The 17,676-nt window shown below is 39.7% G+C and overlaps 1 protein-coding gene across 3 annotated transcripts in view; it reads right to left on the reverse strand.

Annotated features, from left to right (window-relative positions):
- TAFA4 (TAFA chemokine like family member 4) overlaps window positions 1–17,676 on the reverse strand; it is a 1,365,502-nt gene that overhangs the window by 146,436 nt on the left and 1,201,390 nt on the right. For all 3 annotated transcript variants that reach the window (XM_069643795.1, XM_069643793.1, XM_069643796.1), the window contains one exon: window positions 5,576–5,700. In XM_069643795.1, the coding sequence (XP_069499896.1) occupies window positions 5,576–5,700 (125 nt within the window). The remainder of the gene's footprint in view (window positions 1–5,575; window positions 5,701–17,676) is intronic.

Here is a 17,676-nt window from a genome sequence, read left to right on the forward strand (position 1 = left end):
TTAGTGTATCCCAACTATAAGAACAGTAAATACATCTGTTTGTTTCCTGCACAATGTTGTATCTATTTTTAGAGCATAGAAAAGGAAACTCCCAGAGAACTGCGCCAGAATGGTTAAATGTTGAAATGTTTATTTCCGACCAAAACACCCACACCTGAAGCTCTCGACCAGCCTACTGTAACTTAATTCCCTCCGCCTCTGTCGTTAACCTTCTGTCAAGTTACCCAGAAACAAGTCCTTGCCACTGTTTGATCACTCATACCCTCAAACTATAAAGGGGATTCCGTCCCAGCGCACATTGTACAGTTCAGCGCACCTATGTTAGCACCTGTCATTACTGAGATTGCCAACGCATCATTTTTGGCCAGCACTATAACATGTTATACATAAGAATCACAGACTACCGCCTTCTCCTGTATTTCACCAATTTCTTAGACCCCACTCAGCTGCAAACTGTTGCCACAAATATCAACGGGCATAGACCATACTCAAAACTTCATATTTTGACAAGGGAACCATAAATGTATTCATTTCACACAAAAATCCCTTTGTACAGAGTGTATCAATTAAAAAAAAAATACAACACATCATGATTTTCATAATCACATACAACAATTGCTCTCATTCTGCATGGGTTAGTATACAAACAGAGCATACTACTTATGGCATACAATCATTAATTCTCCAAAGAACAAATATTCTAGAGGTTCACTTAATTCCTGAACATCTTGCGGCAGAGCAATCAAAAAGCTCGGAGAAAAGAGCACATTAACTATATTATTTCTACAAATTCTTTTTCACATGGATAGTATATTCTAATACATCACATTTATTAGTGTTTCTTGGAGAGAGCCGACACCTCCGACAGACACCACAGTTATGAAGGGATTTGACCCATGAATTTCAGAGCAGAGGTATTCAAACCAAACAATGAAAGATAATTTTGCCCTGATTTGATAAAGGCAACTCAGCCGAAACACGTTTCATCAGGAAGGGCATCGTTTATAATGAGATGAAATAAAAATGTCGACACTTAACCATTCTGGCGCAGTTCTCCGCGAGTTTCCTTTTCTCTGTATTATTTGGCGGTTTTTGGCTTTCTTTCTTCCCACTCCAGAGAGACGCGACAGATCACAGCCAGGAAATACGTACTACAATAGTTGAAATACTAAAGGAATAAGGGTATCTAAAGGCGTCGCCAGCAAGACCAGCCTCAGCAAAAGCCAAACTGTGCATCTTACTATTTTTAGAGCATGTATGAAAATGTGACTGTCTGTACAGACAGTTCCCAGTTTTAGCCCCTAGGGAGGTTTTTCCACCTCTAATAGAATACAAGGTTTCCTGGGTGTAACTGGTTCCATATGTTGTGGGATCATCTTCAAAGGAACGTTCACCTCTAGGCTAAATGGAAAGCCTGAGTGAGGGATTAAGGTATTGTCAGCAAATGTTATTATGGCTGTTTAATGCAATGCTTTCTTGGTCACTATATCTGTCTTTTAAAACAATATATGTCTCTTTAATTTAGCAGTGTACCTAATGTACAATGGGACAGTCGCCCTGCCACCATATTGATGAAGTTTGTATTTAGCATCTAAAGCCTGTTTTTTACCCTTAAATGGAGTCCACTTTTTAGTCTAAAAAACACCAATGTGAAATGTATCATAACTTTATTTTTAGACAAGCTTGCCAGCAATTTATCAATTTGAGGACACCTGCCTGGTGTGGTCAGGAATGCCCCCTCTTATTTATAGACTGCTACCGCCAGATGAATGTAACTTTAGTCACCTATTTGTAATAACATACCATAATTTCTCATGGATGTTTCTCATTGATTAATAAGGTCACAGGAGTTAATTGACAGCTGTATGGTACGACAGTGTTTGCTTTGTACCAAGATGGCTTTTAACATGGAACCTCCACTCTTCCCTGCCCCTGTATGTGCACATTTGAACGATATGGCTAATACGCTGCCAATTTACATTTCAGCTACTGGGATGTGTGGAACTTGTGAACAGCAAAAGTGCACATGTAGCCACTAAATGACGATATGACTGGTAGTTATCAGGTGACACACTCACAAGGCCTTGAACCATCCCTTTTATAATTGCTGATGATACCCTGACAATGCCCTTTTTTACCAGCAGAATACATGTAGGAAGGGTGTCTGTTTAGTGACACAACTGTCCTGCAGAGAACCCACCTTCAAAATAAAAAAAAGCTAAGGATTCTGTCACACTTATGTTGACCAAAATACGTATTCAGTGATAGATTGTAGTCAGTTTAGAACCTTCGTAAACCTCCTGTCCAGGCAAAGCAAATATGTAGCCAGATAAATTAATAGCCATACATGCTGAACCCATAGCCTAAATGAACTGCTCTCTCACAACGAATAAAATGAGTACCTAGAGGGAGTCATCAAGACAGCTGCTAAATGGGAGGGTTGCTGGAGGATCATACAAGTACTGCAACTGCGTATTGACTTACAGCACAGGCTGGGTAGCATACAGGGTCCCATTTCTGCTACTGTTTACAGCCCTGTGCATTATGCTCTCACTGGCTGTGGGTAGTTGAGGTATCTGACACAGTAACAACAGTGCACTAACTCACCGGAATCCCCATATTTTTCATTGATCTGCATTCATATAATTTAGACTTCACTCGTTTGTTCGCGTGCCCTTGCCACATAATACTGCTAAATTCTGATAAATCCATGAGTCCAAAATGAATGCATAATGTAAATAAGTGGGCACTGAAAACTTTGCATGTATGAAGCGAGGCAATCTCGAAAAAAGGCAACTGTCCAGAACATTTATCCAGTTCATTGATGAAGAAAATCAAAGACCACTTTCAGATGACTTGGCAAATAATAGTATCCACTGGAATCTTCACTGAGAGGCCAGTGTCCCCAGTCACAATGCCCCTAAAACTGTCTGAGGGCCATGTTTGTTACAGGTGCAAGCAGAAGAAAACACAGAAGGATAAAAGGGAATGAATGCAAGAACATTTGCACAGATAAATAACGGTGAGGCACAGATCAATAATGAATTTAGAAAGTCTAAACAAAGTCAGATCTCTTTTTCCTTTACATATAGGCATATGTTTGGAGAGCAGACATTGCCATGGAGAATGAAGCAAGGCTATAGGAGGTAGCGGGGGGTGCTGCATAGGGAAGCAAGGTGAGCAGACATCATTATGCAGGCCACAGAGATGTCTCTGAGTGCAGATAAAGCTGGAAGATATTTGTTGTATCCTGAGCCATCTAATTGTCTTCTTGCACTTCCCAGGTGGTAATTGCATTTAGTTGCTGTTGTATATCTGCACATTTAATTGCGTTTGTATCTATTATTTATGTGTGGCTCATGAAAATGTGTGGATTGCAATCTCAGCTCCTTTAAGCTTTCTGTTGTTCGGCAATGTGTTGTACTTTCAAAATAATAATGAGCAAGCACAAGCACTAGAGTGTATCCATGTGCCACTGTAAATTGGAACTAGGGCAGGGAGGGGGAATGCTGTGGCTACAGAAAGTTTTCATGCCACTGTTCCTTGCCGCATTTTCATCACAACCACCACCCGTGTTCTGTCTTAATGATTGCAATGCCTATACTGCCTACTGGCAATCCCTATACTGCCTACTGGCAATGGCTATACTGTCTACTGTGTGTCATGCTTAGCTATATTCACTCTTGTTCCTGTACTACCTCATGGTGCCATACCTTTACTATCTGATGGTTATCAGAAGTGCTTGACACCTTTTTTGCAAACTGCATCACAAGATTTTCAAATCACTTTGTAGTGATTTGAAATGTCTCGCCGGTGCGTTGCTGGTTTTTCAATGGGATCGAGCCATGGCACGAAGCTCAAGCTGACTCAACATGCTTTGAATCAATAGCACCAAAGGTGCCAATAGGTTTGAAGAACCTCTAATTGGCTTGCTTTATGAAAGTCACTGCCATCTTGAAATTATCAGTAGCTTTAATAGCCAATTCTATACACTTTGAGCCGATAGTAGTCTATCAAGTTCTCCTTATGTCTGTGCATAGTGCCACATTGTTTCCTCAGCACACAGAATTTAGGCACATTGTGAAAGTGGCCAAATTAGTTTTCATTTTATTCTGCGCAAAGTGCTGGCAGCTTTTGAGTTTCCATTGTAGGTTTACATACAGGCTGATCTGCAACAGGAAGAATGATTTTTAGAGAGACTGTAAACAGGTTGGGCGTGCTCCTAGTTCTTCTGCTTGTGTCTGTGGTCACCTTCTCCTCATATGAATGCTTTCCAGCAGCAATAAATGTTCCTGTCCAGACTCAGATGTATCATAATATTTATCTGAATCATCATCACCATCCATATCATCCCAAACATTTTCATTTTTTGTCAGACTTCTCCTCTGTTGATGGGAGTTGAGAAGGCAGTGGCCTGGAACTTTAACTTTCAACCTACATTAAATTGCATTGTGTGCAGTTCAGTCTCAATTTTCGTTACTTGAGTTCTGCTCCTCTCCCCCTCTAATAGTGGATGGAATTAGACTTGAAACCTCCTCTGAATGTCTGGGTGCATAATCATTGTGGTACAATATCTGTGCATGTACTGCATTATGTCCAAAATGACTTAAGGGGTTTGTGGTGGAATGTTGGCTTGATGACACCTTCAATTTGCCTGAATATTCTAACATCACCAGTGAACACAGTAGGTGCTACAATTAATGTTTGAGACAGTGAGCAGTATGTCTCCCTTTGCGTCTAGATTGTTTTGGTACTCCAGACATATTGTCCACACACGCACCATTCTCTCCCTTCAAGAGATGGACATTGATAGGTATCTCCTGCCTTCCTGGATATCTCTAGCTTCATCACACTTTGGGCCTCATTACACGGAAGGCGGTAACCATGGCGCTGTTAGCGCCATGGTTGCTGCCGGTATTTTACCGAGTCCGCCATGTTGAATGGCAGACCTCGTAGTAAGGCGGACAGGGATTACCAGTACCGGTACCCTTACCGGTACTGGTAATAGCCTACCTACGGTGTAATGAGGCCCATGGCGTTGAATAAGTTGAAGCTTTGGGAAGGGAACCCCAAGAAATGCAAAGACACTGAAGGTATTTGAAATTACTGCATGGGCCCTGTGAAGAAGGTCTTATGAACAGCACCGTTGATTGAACTCATTTTTTGTCACATTGACCAAACTGCAGTAAACACTGAAAGGACCGAGGGGTGGGTATAACCTGTAAACGATCCCTAATATTTTCACACATCAAATAGTACAGGTACAGTTTATCAATTAATTTTTGTTAAGTAGGTTTTTCCAAGCCAACTGGCCCTCCAAGCATACTAATTGAGCCCTCACTGGAGAGTCTGTCCCTAGACATCAGTGGTGGACCACCCCTCTAGGGTGAGGGGACAGGAAGAGACTGACCCTCTTGCTCTGGGTTGTACTTAAAAGACACATGAGACTGCGCTGTGTCTAGGGTGTTGCGTTCTAACAGGAATCAGTTATTTTATTTATCCTGTTTCATTGAACTCAAATAATTTAAAACATAAAATAATGTATTTTATGCACAAGTTGCTTTTGTGTACTTGCCTTGGTAGTTTTGACTTTATTGCCACTGCTGCATGACCATCCTGAAAGATCAGGTAGCACTTTACAGTCTTCGCCTTCCATACATGGATCCATCTGACACCACCACTTCTGTACAACGATGGAAGCTGAACAGAGAAAAAACAAGTTACTAATTCCTCCATTCTCAGTCATTTCTTTTATTGTTCATGAACCGTGTTGGACTTTTCATGAATTGATTGGTAGACATGCATTCCTTCACAATTATTTAATTCTATTTAAAATCTGCAAGTGCACAATAACCATGAAATAGTAGCTATGCAATACGCCCTGGGCAGTGATAAATGCTCAGCACAATTGATAATGCCATGTATTGTTGTTCATGCTCTTTGTTAGCCGGAAGTGTTTAATTACAGAAGAAACTCTCAGCAGTATGTATTCATTTGATCAACACACACCTATAGTGTATTTCAATTGTTTAATTTGGGAATAGATGCATTTTGTAGTGAAGATTGTTTCTCCTAAAATCAAGGCATTCTAAATATTGAATTTAATTTGAAGTTTGAGGCATTTTGGCTTTTTCAATATATGATTATAAACACTGATAACAATGAAGTAGACCAAGAATGTATCTTATTAAATTATTTAATAACCTGAGACTATTCTAACCTTATTACAAAGAGCCTTTGAGTGCGAAATGGATTCAAATATTTAGAAACAAAAAAGTAAGGGAGAAAGTGACAAATTAAACCTGCATTATAAAATACTTCATAATGTAATCCGATAAAAGATATCAAATTGTCTTACAATTACTAATATTCCAATAGTTCATAAGCTCACACATTCTTCATCACACTGTTATTAGTAGTTAACCGATTAAGAACCTTTGACATAGCCATCTAAGCAGTGCCATTTCAATAAAGAACAGACCACAATCAAAATGAAAATAATGTTGAATGTATTGTTCATTAAAATTAAAATAACGGCATGAATTTGTCTTATTAAGTACACTAGTGCAATTGTTTTTGAATGTGTCACTTTGCTTCTCTTAATACACATACATTTGGTACACTGAGTTTTTCATTATAATTTTATTAGGTGGACAAGTGATCGCAGAGTGATTGGAACATGATGTAACATTGATTGTTAATTTAATTGAGCAACATGTTTGAGCAATACGTTGCGGGGCATGTTTTCAGGTAATTTCATGATTTTATGTTTTTAACACAGACTGATTTATGTACATTAATGTAAATGTAAAAATAATGTTAATATTCATACAATAAAATGACTTATTTTGCATCTGATTTATGGAGAACTTTATAGTGTAGGTTGAATTATTCTTTCATACTTTTTTCTCCCTTACTTTCTTCTATTCCAATTAAGCTAAATCCACATCTCTTAGGATGTGAATACTTCTAAGAGAAATAACCTCCATCTAAATTAAGAGCACAGTTTTGGCCCAAGAAACATGTTCACAGATCCATATTACTCCCACCACCCAATTTAGATCAATAATAAACATCCAGGGACCACTTATTTATGCCGTATATGTGAAAATCCTAAGGGCATCCAATGTGTTTGACAAAGACATTTAGGGTAAAACATCTATAGATTCTCCAAACAGCCAAAGTATATATGGTCCGAGCAAAGTTACCATTGCATCACGTTTATAGAATGTTCCCTGAATGAGCGAAAGAGACATTTGCTAGTAGAGTTTTAATAAGCAGAGAATAATAACATGTATTTATTTATTTAAGTTTTTATATAGCGTGAACTAGGTATAGACACATCAGAGTGTTGTACACAATCTCCATGTACAATAAATACAGTAAAAACAGATTCAAAACAAACAATAAGACCTCAATAAACAACTCAATAAACAGTGAAACAATTCAGTAGTACAATCAAACCATGGAAATGATGAAAAATTCAGATCTCCACAGCCATTCTTTAAGTGGTTTCCTACATCTCAGATAATCTGGAGTTTTACACAGTCTAATAGGCAATGCATACAAGCAAGGAATTGCTGAACCTGAAAAATATTTCTTTGTGGAAAACACTGAATTTACGAACTCCTAGTTGAAAAGAGTCCTGTCTATGGAGATCTTCAGTATTTTTCCTCGGTAAAATGGATTCTGAAAGTAAGTAGCTTTGTAGATGAAACAGAGTAACTTAAAATGAGTCCTGGCATCTAAAGACAGCAAGTAAAGAGATTTTAAAACAGGGGTAATATGATTGAACGTTTATGCTCCATTAAATAATTGTGCAGCAGTATGGAAAACCACTTTCAGTGGAGCCAGAGAAGAAAGAGGGATACCTGTTAAAATGGAATTTCCAAAATCAATTTGAGACACAACTAGTGATAGAACTAATAAAGAAAAGAGACATAGTGGTAGAAACAATTTCACAGACCTCAAGGAAAACAAGTGGCTGTTAGCAGATTTTACCCTGGCATTAATAATTGATACAAGGGACAATCTGGTGTCCAAGATAAAATGCAATGATTTTGCCATATGTGAAAACTCTGGGTCTGACTCTAGGACTTTTGCATTGACAAACCAAAAGTAATCAGTGGATTAACAAAACGAATGAGAAAACAAAAGAATCTATTTTAGACTGTTTCAGTTTTTAAAAAATGAGAGGTCAGCCAAGACTTAATGTCCAATGGACAATCACAAATTCGAACCATATCATTTTTCAGATAAACTTCTGAGGTACAACTGTGTATGATCAGCATATTGATACATTTCAACCCAGTGCTTTATGTCCAGGTTGCCCAGGATTGATGTATATAAGTTAAAAAGCAGTGTTTATAGATTTGACTCCTGGGGGACGCCAAGAGAAACCAAAAATGGCTCAGTGATATATAGTTTCCTGTGTCTCCCAATACAAAAAGCAATTGTATTCTAAGTTTCGTATTGCAGGTCTTCTTAAACATTAATACAATATAGTAAAGCAGATGTTCTTTGTCCAATGTGTAAATACATTATCATAATACATACTCGTGGATTGGTTTACTTGCGCGAGTAATCCTTTTACACATAGGTCAACGTAGGACAAGGTCTCAGTTCATGACCTCAACAAGTAGCCTGCAGGCAGATTACACATTAGCGATGTACAGAGGTCAAGACGGCCATGTTGTATTTTGCAATGACATCGTCCACCATTTTAGCTCACAGGGTGACTTTTCCACATAAATCCTAAAATGGCGGTTTGACCTAAAATAGCGGCCTACACAGATTAAAGGTCTGGAACTTGTAACACAGATCTTGCAAATGACTTTCGAGCAGCTTGGCGTAGGCCAATATTAATATATTTATTACAATAGGAGGCACGATATACTTTTTATTCCGACAATACAACTCAACTTTTCTGTGTGACATTTTTTTTGCAGGCTGACATTTGGCCATGATCCTTCTTATGACTTTGGTGGTCATTGTTCAAATGTGTGGCATTTTCAATGCCACTTGATTTTAAAATACCACCTAATTATGAGATGGGATTGCCTGGGGATGTTCCCTTTTGGGTACATAGAAGGAGCTGTGTGGCGTAAATTACCTGTATTTACCCATGCATTACTTTCTGGTGGTTTGACCTAAAATGGCGGCCTACATAGATTAAAGGTCAGGACCTTGTAACACAGATCTCGCAAATGACTTTCGAGCAGCTTGGCGTAGGCCAATATTAATATATTTATTACAATAGGAGGCACGATATACTTTTTATTCCGACAATACAACTCAACTTTTCTGTGTGACATTTTTTTTGCAGGCTGACATTTGACCATGAGCCTTCTTATGACTTTGGTGGTCATTGTTCAAATGTGTGGCATTTTCAATGACACTTGATTTTAAAATAACACCTAATTATGAGATGGGGTTGCCTGGGATATGTTCCCTTTCGGGTACATAGAAGGAGCTTTGTGACGTAAATTACCTGTATTTACCCATGCATTACTTTCTAAGTACAGCAGATGTTAAATAGCACAAATTACCCTTTGCAGTAATATATTTTCAGCATACTACTATGAGATAAGAGGAGAACAGGCTCAGATCTTCTGCTTTGGATGTACATCAAGCACTGCTTTAAATAGGCAGTGGGAACAGAAACTATTGAGTTAGAATTAGAGTTGTATTTAAACAGTAAGATGTTTTAAAGGTTTGGAGCCCTCTCCCGACCCCCAAAGTAAAGAACATTTAAACAACAGTTATATTTAGAACATGCCCGTTGCATCAAATCCCAAGATAAAAGAGCTTCTCATGAATAATTGTTTAAAATATTTTTGAATTAATTCTAAGCAATTGTGTTTTGAATGTTTGAAGGCAATACTTATTCCATCCTTCAAATTGAACCCTTCCCCATCCACCCTATTGCATCCTTCCATGAGAGCTGAAACAACGCTGTTTTAAAATGATCAAAAAACATCAATTCAATAAAATAATAATGAAATATCGTATTGCCATGTGTTCAGATGCCGAAGAGCATGATCAGTGAACATGATAATGCATCTCTTCTCTTCATGCACTTTTACAGGTAAGTGACGGAAGCATAACTGGGTGTTGGGCTCGTTTGCATGAATGACAAGTAATACCCAGAACAATATTAGCACCGGGGAAAATAGAAAAAGCTGCTATTCTATGTTTAAGGGGAAACCCTGCCTGCATGGAAGCGGTTTCAGATGAGAGATCTAGAAAATGGAGGACAGGCACATTTTCAATCTCATTGATTTGGGTTTGCGGCAGGGAAGGAGAAAGGAAGGGTGGAGTGAGAGTTGTTGGCCACAAGCTCATGATTGGAGGATTGTATCAATGATGCATAGCAACTTTCCAGGAATTGTGATTGGCTAAAGTTATTAAAAGTATGTACTGATGTCTTGATTCAATTGTAGTAAGAAACTAGTTCAAAAGTTTTCTGAGGTTTCTCATTTATTAGAATTAAGGCTCTTAGTTTTATATATTTGTGGTGTATGTCTATATTGTTAAATGTATTGTTTATTCTTATCTGCATGCTCATTTTGTCCTCTAAATGTTCGCACCCAGACTAGTGTTTTACTCCTTTTTCTGTTCTTCTGAGACATTGTAGAAAGATAGGAAAAATGCCTGTCTAAGAATGCCAGTAACCGATCACCAATAAAAATACAATGATAATGTGAAACGGCCAGTAACAGTCGATTAACAAAAGTTGATGCCAATCTCTGTGTCATCAGAAAAAGGACGTGCCTTTTGCAATGGCCAGTCTCGGGAGTATACCTCTTGGTATTAAGAGTTATGGAAGAGGGGTCTAAAGGATGATCCAGGTTGTTGGGCTTGTGTTCATGAGACCGGTACAATGGAACATATATTGTGGGATTGCAGGAAGGTATTGGAATTTTGAAATAGGTGCGATTTTCCAGGAGGTTCTGAATGAGAGGATTGTGTTTGATTTTCAAACATTGGTGCTGGGATATGATGAAATCTTAGCAGATCTAAATCAATGCCAGAAGAAATGGTTATTTAGGGGTGCCATGGTTGGAAAAAAAATCATCCTAAAGAATTGGAAAACTGCTGTTACCTTACATAAGGATGTTTGGATACATGAAATGCATAATCTGGCTGATGTGGAAAGTTTTTTGTACAGAAAACAAGGCAAGGCTATGCAATTTAAGAAGTTTTGGGGGAGATTTCTTTCACTGTATTGAACCTGACGATTATATAATATCAGATGTGGACCGTGTGACTGGGGGGTGGGGGGATGGGGTGGCTTATTCATTTATTTATCTAATGCTTTGTAATTTTGTACATAGTTTCCTTGTTATCTTGATGGTATTTAATGTGATGTTCTAATATTTAAATTGAAAATAAAATTTAAAAAAAAAAAACCTCTTGGTATAAAGCGAGTTATAAATAACCTATAATATCATAGTAAGAGGAGATAATTATGGTGCCAACATGGCTAATAACAGATTGCCTGCATCCTGCCACATTTACAGTGGATGGCTCACAACGGAAGGGCACTTACATGAAAGTGTCTTTTCCCCATTGTGCAGCTGTAGAATAGGTTTCACTGCAGGCTGGTATGACTTCAACACTAGTACAGACACTTCACACATAAAGTTACTAGATTCATGTTTTCAAATCAATTCACATGAAGATGAATATGCTGCATGCCAACCACACTTAAGAGCTCATGTTGAGCTGAGCGTAAGGAAGAAAAATGCAGTGCATACGCGTTTTATGCAGGGTTTTATGCATTTCGCTTACGTTGCACCACATTTTCTTTCATTTGTATGGCGGAGAAGGGGGGGGGGTCGTAACTTACATGTCCATCGCGCGTTCCTCTTCGCCATACAAATATTCCAGCATTTGCGCCAGCATGCATTTTGATGTTAGGGATTCCTATGCAGTCCACCTTTTATTTTGCACCATCAAAAAGCAGGTGGACTCCATAAGAATACACTGTAAAGGCCACCTTCCGTGCATGCATGGCAGGCAGTGTTTACTTCATTTGCATCGGAGTACAAAAGAACACCATACTCTCCTTTTTCACGCCGCTTTGCAAACGAGGAAAATTCAACAGTGCGTACCTATTAACAGAAAAGTGTACATTTAGCAGTTTGCCAATGCTAAATTACGGGAATGAGATGTAAAGTATCACCATGAATGGCTACTCCACCCCCCTTCACCACTTGTGACCTGTACCACAACTATCACTACTCCCTCCAAATGCCACCAGGGTCAGATTGGGCCATAACATTTTCTCAGGCACCAATAAAAAAGTGGCCCACATTTGCAGACGGCAACTCATTCCTTTTGTGACAGTTTTAATGGTAACCAGGGGGGAGTTTTTGGATAAAGTGTGATGCAAATTGTGCATTTTAAAGAATATTTATTCTGCAACACTAGTTAAAACTAGCCGCAAAGTGAATTAACTCATTGATCTGGACCAAACTGGCAGATCTACCACGATGGATGTGATATGAATAAACACAGTAGGCCTCATTAGGAGGTTGGAGGTAAGGGGTTACCGGCACCGGTAAGGGTGCTGGTGCCGGTAACACCTTACCTCCATATTCCGAGGTCCCTTAGCGGGTCCCGCTAAGGGACCAGGGAGCTAATCGTTATTAGCTCCATTCCCATTCCCATTGAGTTCTATGGGGGCTCGAATGGGAATCGGGAATGGTTCTCAGAATGCGGATTTACCAGGTCCTCCAGGATTGGAATGACCCCAGTAAGTCCCTATTCCGAGAACCCGGACCCGGTATCCGGTAAAGGGGTAGCCATGGCCCTAATAGCGCCATGGCTACCTCCAACCTCGTAATGAGGATTGTGTTATTATTTACAAATAAAATCACTCTACAAAGCAGCTTGCTTATTTTAGAATATATCTGCATTAAAAGTAAAATCGAAAGAAAGGGATCCATCCTTGTAATGGTATTATGTGTGTATTGCCAGCATTCATTTATAATTGCAGGCATATCTGGGTGGCGATTGCTGGATGCCTGTCACTTTTCTGAGACAATGGCGGGGTACTGTGCGTTATCAACACACAGATAGAAGGCTAAACAGATGTTCAACTGCAAAACGTCTTCAGCGAGGCAGACAGAAAAGGCACCTCAACAACATGGCTTGTTTCTAGCAGAGAAAATATCCGCAGTCCATTAAAAGTTAAAAGGATCCTTACATTGAACTGTGGAGAATGACATTGTAAATTGCGATTAACGATTTAATTAGACAGCTAAAAAAAAAAAATGATTGGCAAACGCTAATGTGTGAGGGAACGCTTGGACAAAGCACTGATAAAGGAAAATAACGATGTGAATAGATATGACAAAGAAGAGACAGGTCTGAAGCATATAAACACAATGACAAATAGTGCTGTATTGGAAGTCACAGCAGAGGAAGCAGGGAGGTGAATGCTAACAATGCGAACAGGATGAATAAGAAGAAAAGGAACCAATTGGCAAGAAAAGATGGATGAAGGAAGACATCAGTGCAAGAGAGCATGAATGAATACAATGAGCCGTGGGAAACTTACAATAAGATATATGAGCCCATCATACAGAGGTGTCATGATCTAAAACACAGTTAATGGAGATTAGGGCTACAGAAAGATAGGACAGAGCAATCAAATGTGGACATGGTGCATGGTCAGAATTACCATGAAGTAGGAGCAAAATACTTTACAACATTATAGTTATTTTACACACAAGCAACATCAAGGAACCAAAAGTAGCGCCTTATCCTATTCCAGGCACTGAAGCGCTGCTGTAACCTTCTCCATAAACTGCGTGTTCCACAATTGTTAGTGAAATGCAATACCATCAATACATTATTCATATCTGCCAAGTTTCCTTTTTCCATGAGAAATCTTTCAGCTAGTCCTGGTCTTTTTTTTTTTTTTCTTCAACAGTGCATGCTTGGACTTGTAGGCCCACCCTCCCAATGGGAAAAAAAACAACTGCAAGTTCCAACAGGCAACTTGAAGAAAAAGGCAGGACTGGCTTGAGATGTGATGCATGGTAATGGGAAACTTGTCAGGGAGGTTTAATTGTCAGCAAAATTTCAAAACGCAGATCTCACAATAATGACACAGCAGTACCCAAACCAGCGCCACCCCAAATCCTTCTTCAGGAAGTACATAAATGGTCAAAGGATGGTCAGGTCCATCACTATAGCTGAACTCTCGGCCCTATTAGCATCCCTTGCAATTATCCTATATGGAGACCAACATCCTTCCCTCCTTCAGCATCAAGCTCATCAAGTGCTTATCCCTCCTCCACATTTTCAGTCCACCTCTCCGACAGGGTAATTTCTGTGAACAGCGATCAAATACAATGCTGTGCTGCAGTTACACAAACAAATAGTCCAACAGGGCCTATTGTAGAACTGGCAGTCTCAGTTCGGGCCCAGTTGTTGCATAGAGACAGCTATCATACAGGATGTTGATGACATGATATGGTACACAAGTGTTTTAGAGCACAAAATGTCTTACATAATATGGGCACAGGGCCCGCATGCCTGTTGGTTCTGTTCAATGTCTGTGGCATTTGACATAGTTATTCGTGCAGCATTCTTCAGACTTTTTGTAACAAGGATGGGCTTCAAGGACTAGGGACCTGCCTTGTTTGCTTCCTACTTGACCAAAAGGTAACTGCTTATCCAGATGAGAGACCACATATCGAAAGGGAGTGCAGTGACCTGTTGTGCCCACCAAGTCACAATCAATCTCTACATGGAGCCTTCTTTGATGAACTAGATATCTCACAGCATCAATATGCAATATGCAGATGATATGCAGCTACACCTCAACATGAGCAACAAACTGTGGTTGTTTTACATCATAAAAATGGTGGAAAACATATCCACAGTTAAATGCTCAAGTGAGAGCATCAAAGTCTATATACGTCATCATTTGATTGCCCGCTGCTGTTTTTGAAGTCTTTAGCCCAACACTTTCAGTTACTTTTGAGAAATTCGATTCCCTGTCCTACTAATCTGTGTTACAACATCTAATTGACGGAAATATGTGGGGCTATGTTAGATGTGCATGACATGACTCACCTTATCTTTTGCAAGTTCTGTCTACTGAACAGGACATGGTGCAGCACCCTGTATACAGAACTAAAGAGAACTGTTTTAGTGATTAAAGAAGGACTCAGATCAAGCGTGTGTTTTTACTAAATTGTACTGCAAAAAATATAGGACCTCATTACACGGTAGGAGGTAAACATGCCACTATTAGCGGCATGGCTACTCCCTTAACGCATACTGGGTCCGGGTAGGCGGTATGGGGACTTACCAGGTCATTCCGACCCTGGAGGACCTGGTAAGTCCCCATTCCAAATACCATTCCCCATTCCCATTTGAGCCCCCATCGGGCTCAATGGGAATGGGGAAGGAGCTAATAATGGTACCGCAATTTGCGGTACCGTTATTAGCTCTGAAGTTGCTCAGCAGGTCCCAGCCTTAACGCCTGGTCAGACCAGATGTTAAGGACGGGACCCGCTGAGGGACCTCGTAGTAGGGTGCTAAGGGATTACCGGCATCAGTGACCTTACCTCTGCCAGTAATCCCTTAGCGCCTACCGTGTAATGAGGCCCATAGTGTTTTCTTGCACTACCCACGAAATAGCATGTGATTGGATTACTCACGATCTTAATTGGCGATTATGACAAATCAACTTCCCGAGCACCTGTGGTCCAGGATGAATATCGGTTTCTAAACCATCAATCAGTGCCACACATCTAGTACACCAAAAGGGATCCGAACAGATTGGAAACACAATCAAATTATAAACCTCCTTGTCCAATTTTGGTAACATGCTTATCTCTGCAAGGTCGTGGATCATTAGTTAGTTGCAACTACAATTATTACCAGAAGATAAAAATGGACTGTCCAGTGAAGGTTGTGTACAAATATCTACTTTATTATTATTACAACAGACAGTTCTAGCACACTACAAAATACAACCCATCCTGAAAGGAACACGGAGGGCAGACAGTTTCACAAAGGAAATGGACACACTCTGGATACTGACAGGAGGGTAGATGGTAAACAAATTAGTCTTAACTGTTCAAGGTTATTTGGTTTCAGCACCAAGGGGGCAAGGGGCTGTAAATGTCAATAGGGGCGTTCGGAGAAGTCCAGGGGGACAGAACCACAACGTACCTGGTGCTTGAGATGATCTTGATGCTTGGCAGCATTGAGTCGGTTGCAGGATTCTTTACAGCTCCTGCGACAAAGTTCAAGACTGGACACACCTGCGGCTATCAGGCAGTTCGGCAAGCGAGGCAGGACGGACCGCTGGCCTACACATCGGCTCAGGGTCAAGAATCACTGTCTCTTTTTGCTGGTTGGCAGATCTGGAATGATGGTCACGGCGTCTCGGACGGCTTTAGTGACTGCAGCGTGACAAGAGTCAGTGGTGCAGCAGGTCACGGTACGAGGGCACGACTGCCTCGAAAATGGCCTTAAAGGATGGATGCTGGTTGATGCTTGTTATGGCTGTAAGTGACTCCAATCAAGCAATCCCACTAAGTCAGTGCCTTGTCTGGGATGCCCAAGGGAAGCTCTTATTTATGTATTTTTATGGCAAGTTATAATCTGGATGATGAACCCTTGTATAACACCCCTCTCTTAGAATCCCCTTTGACCCCACTGAGCCAAGAAGTAGGCTTGTTTTGCAAATTTAAAAGGTTTATTTGGAAATTTAAACAATATATATATATATATATATATATATATATATATATATATATATATATATATATATATATATATATATATATATATCACACTTCTATAAATAAATTGATGATATAGTACACTTGTGAATATGAGCAGTAATCAGCAAGAGGTAATCCTACAGTAGCACCATTCTTGGTTACTTATGAATAGGAACAGAAGAATGAGGTGGGAAAGAATGCTTTATATGGTTCAACGAAACGCAATGATGAATGAAATGCAGTACAGAAAATAGCTTGATATGGCTTCAACAAAAGACAATGCAATCACTTTTCCTTGACAATTCACTCCCCCCCTTTATGCAATATAAGGAGATGGAAAGAAGGCACACAGTTCTCAGGAATGCAATCAAATATAATTCAGTCCCCCCCCCCTAGCAAGCTTGGAGGAAAACAGGTATGAGTTTTAAACACAGGCAATATACTGTGATGTGGTATGCAAAGAAGTGAAAAATATGTTAAAATTGCTTTAATTCCCTATAGGAGGTTCAGGGTGAGTGAGAGATACTTTAAATTAATTCAGGATCACTTTAGCAATGCTCTATGAATGGCTAGCAGGTTAAAACGAATTTTAGCAAAGGAAAGCAAGGAGCTGCTGATTTTTACACGTGGCTGAAATTGTGCAAAATGTCAAATCGCGGCAAATTTAATCGTGTGCGTCGAGAGTAATTACGGAGGCCCTATAAGGAGTAGTCGGTTCTAGGTTCGTTGGAAAGCCTAGAATCTTAGCTTTAAGATGACAGTTAAAACTCGCTCCTAGCACAAACGGTTCCGGAGATACGGCCGATTTAGTCAAGGTAGTTTTTCGGATTTGAAATTTTAAAGCTCAGAATGACAGATGACAGTGTTCAGTTTTAAAGATGACAGAATGACACAATTCTAGGAGGCAGTTCTAACAGGC

Source organism: Ambystoma mexicanum, chromosome 2p (assembly GCF_040938575.1).
Source record: "Ambystoma mexicanum isolate Mex_15411 chromosome 2p, UKY_AmexF1_1, whole genome shotgun sequence".
Taxonomy (NCBI): Eukaryota; Metazoa; Chordata; class Amphibia; order Caudata; family Ambystomatidae; genus Ambystoma; species Ambystoma mexicanum.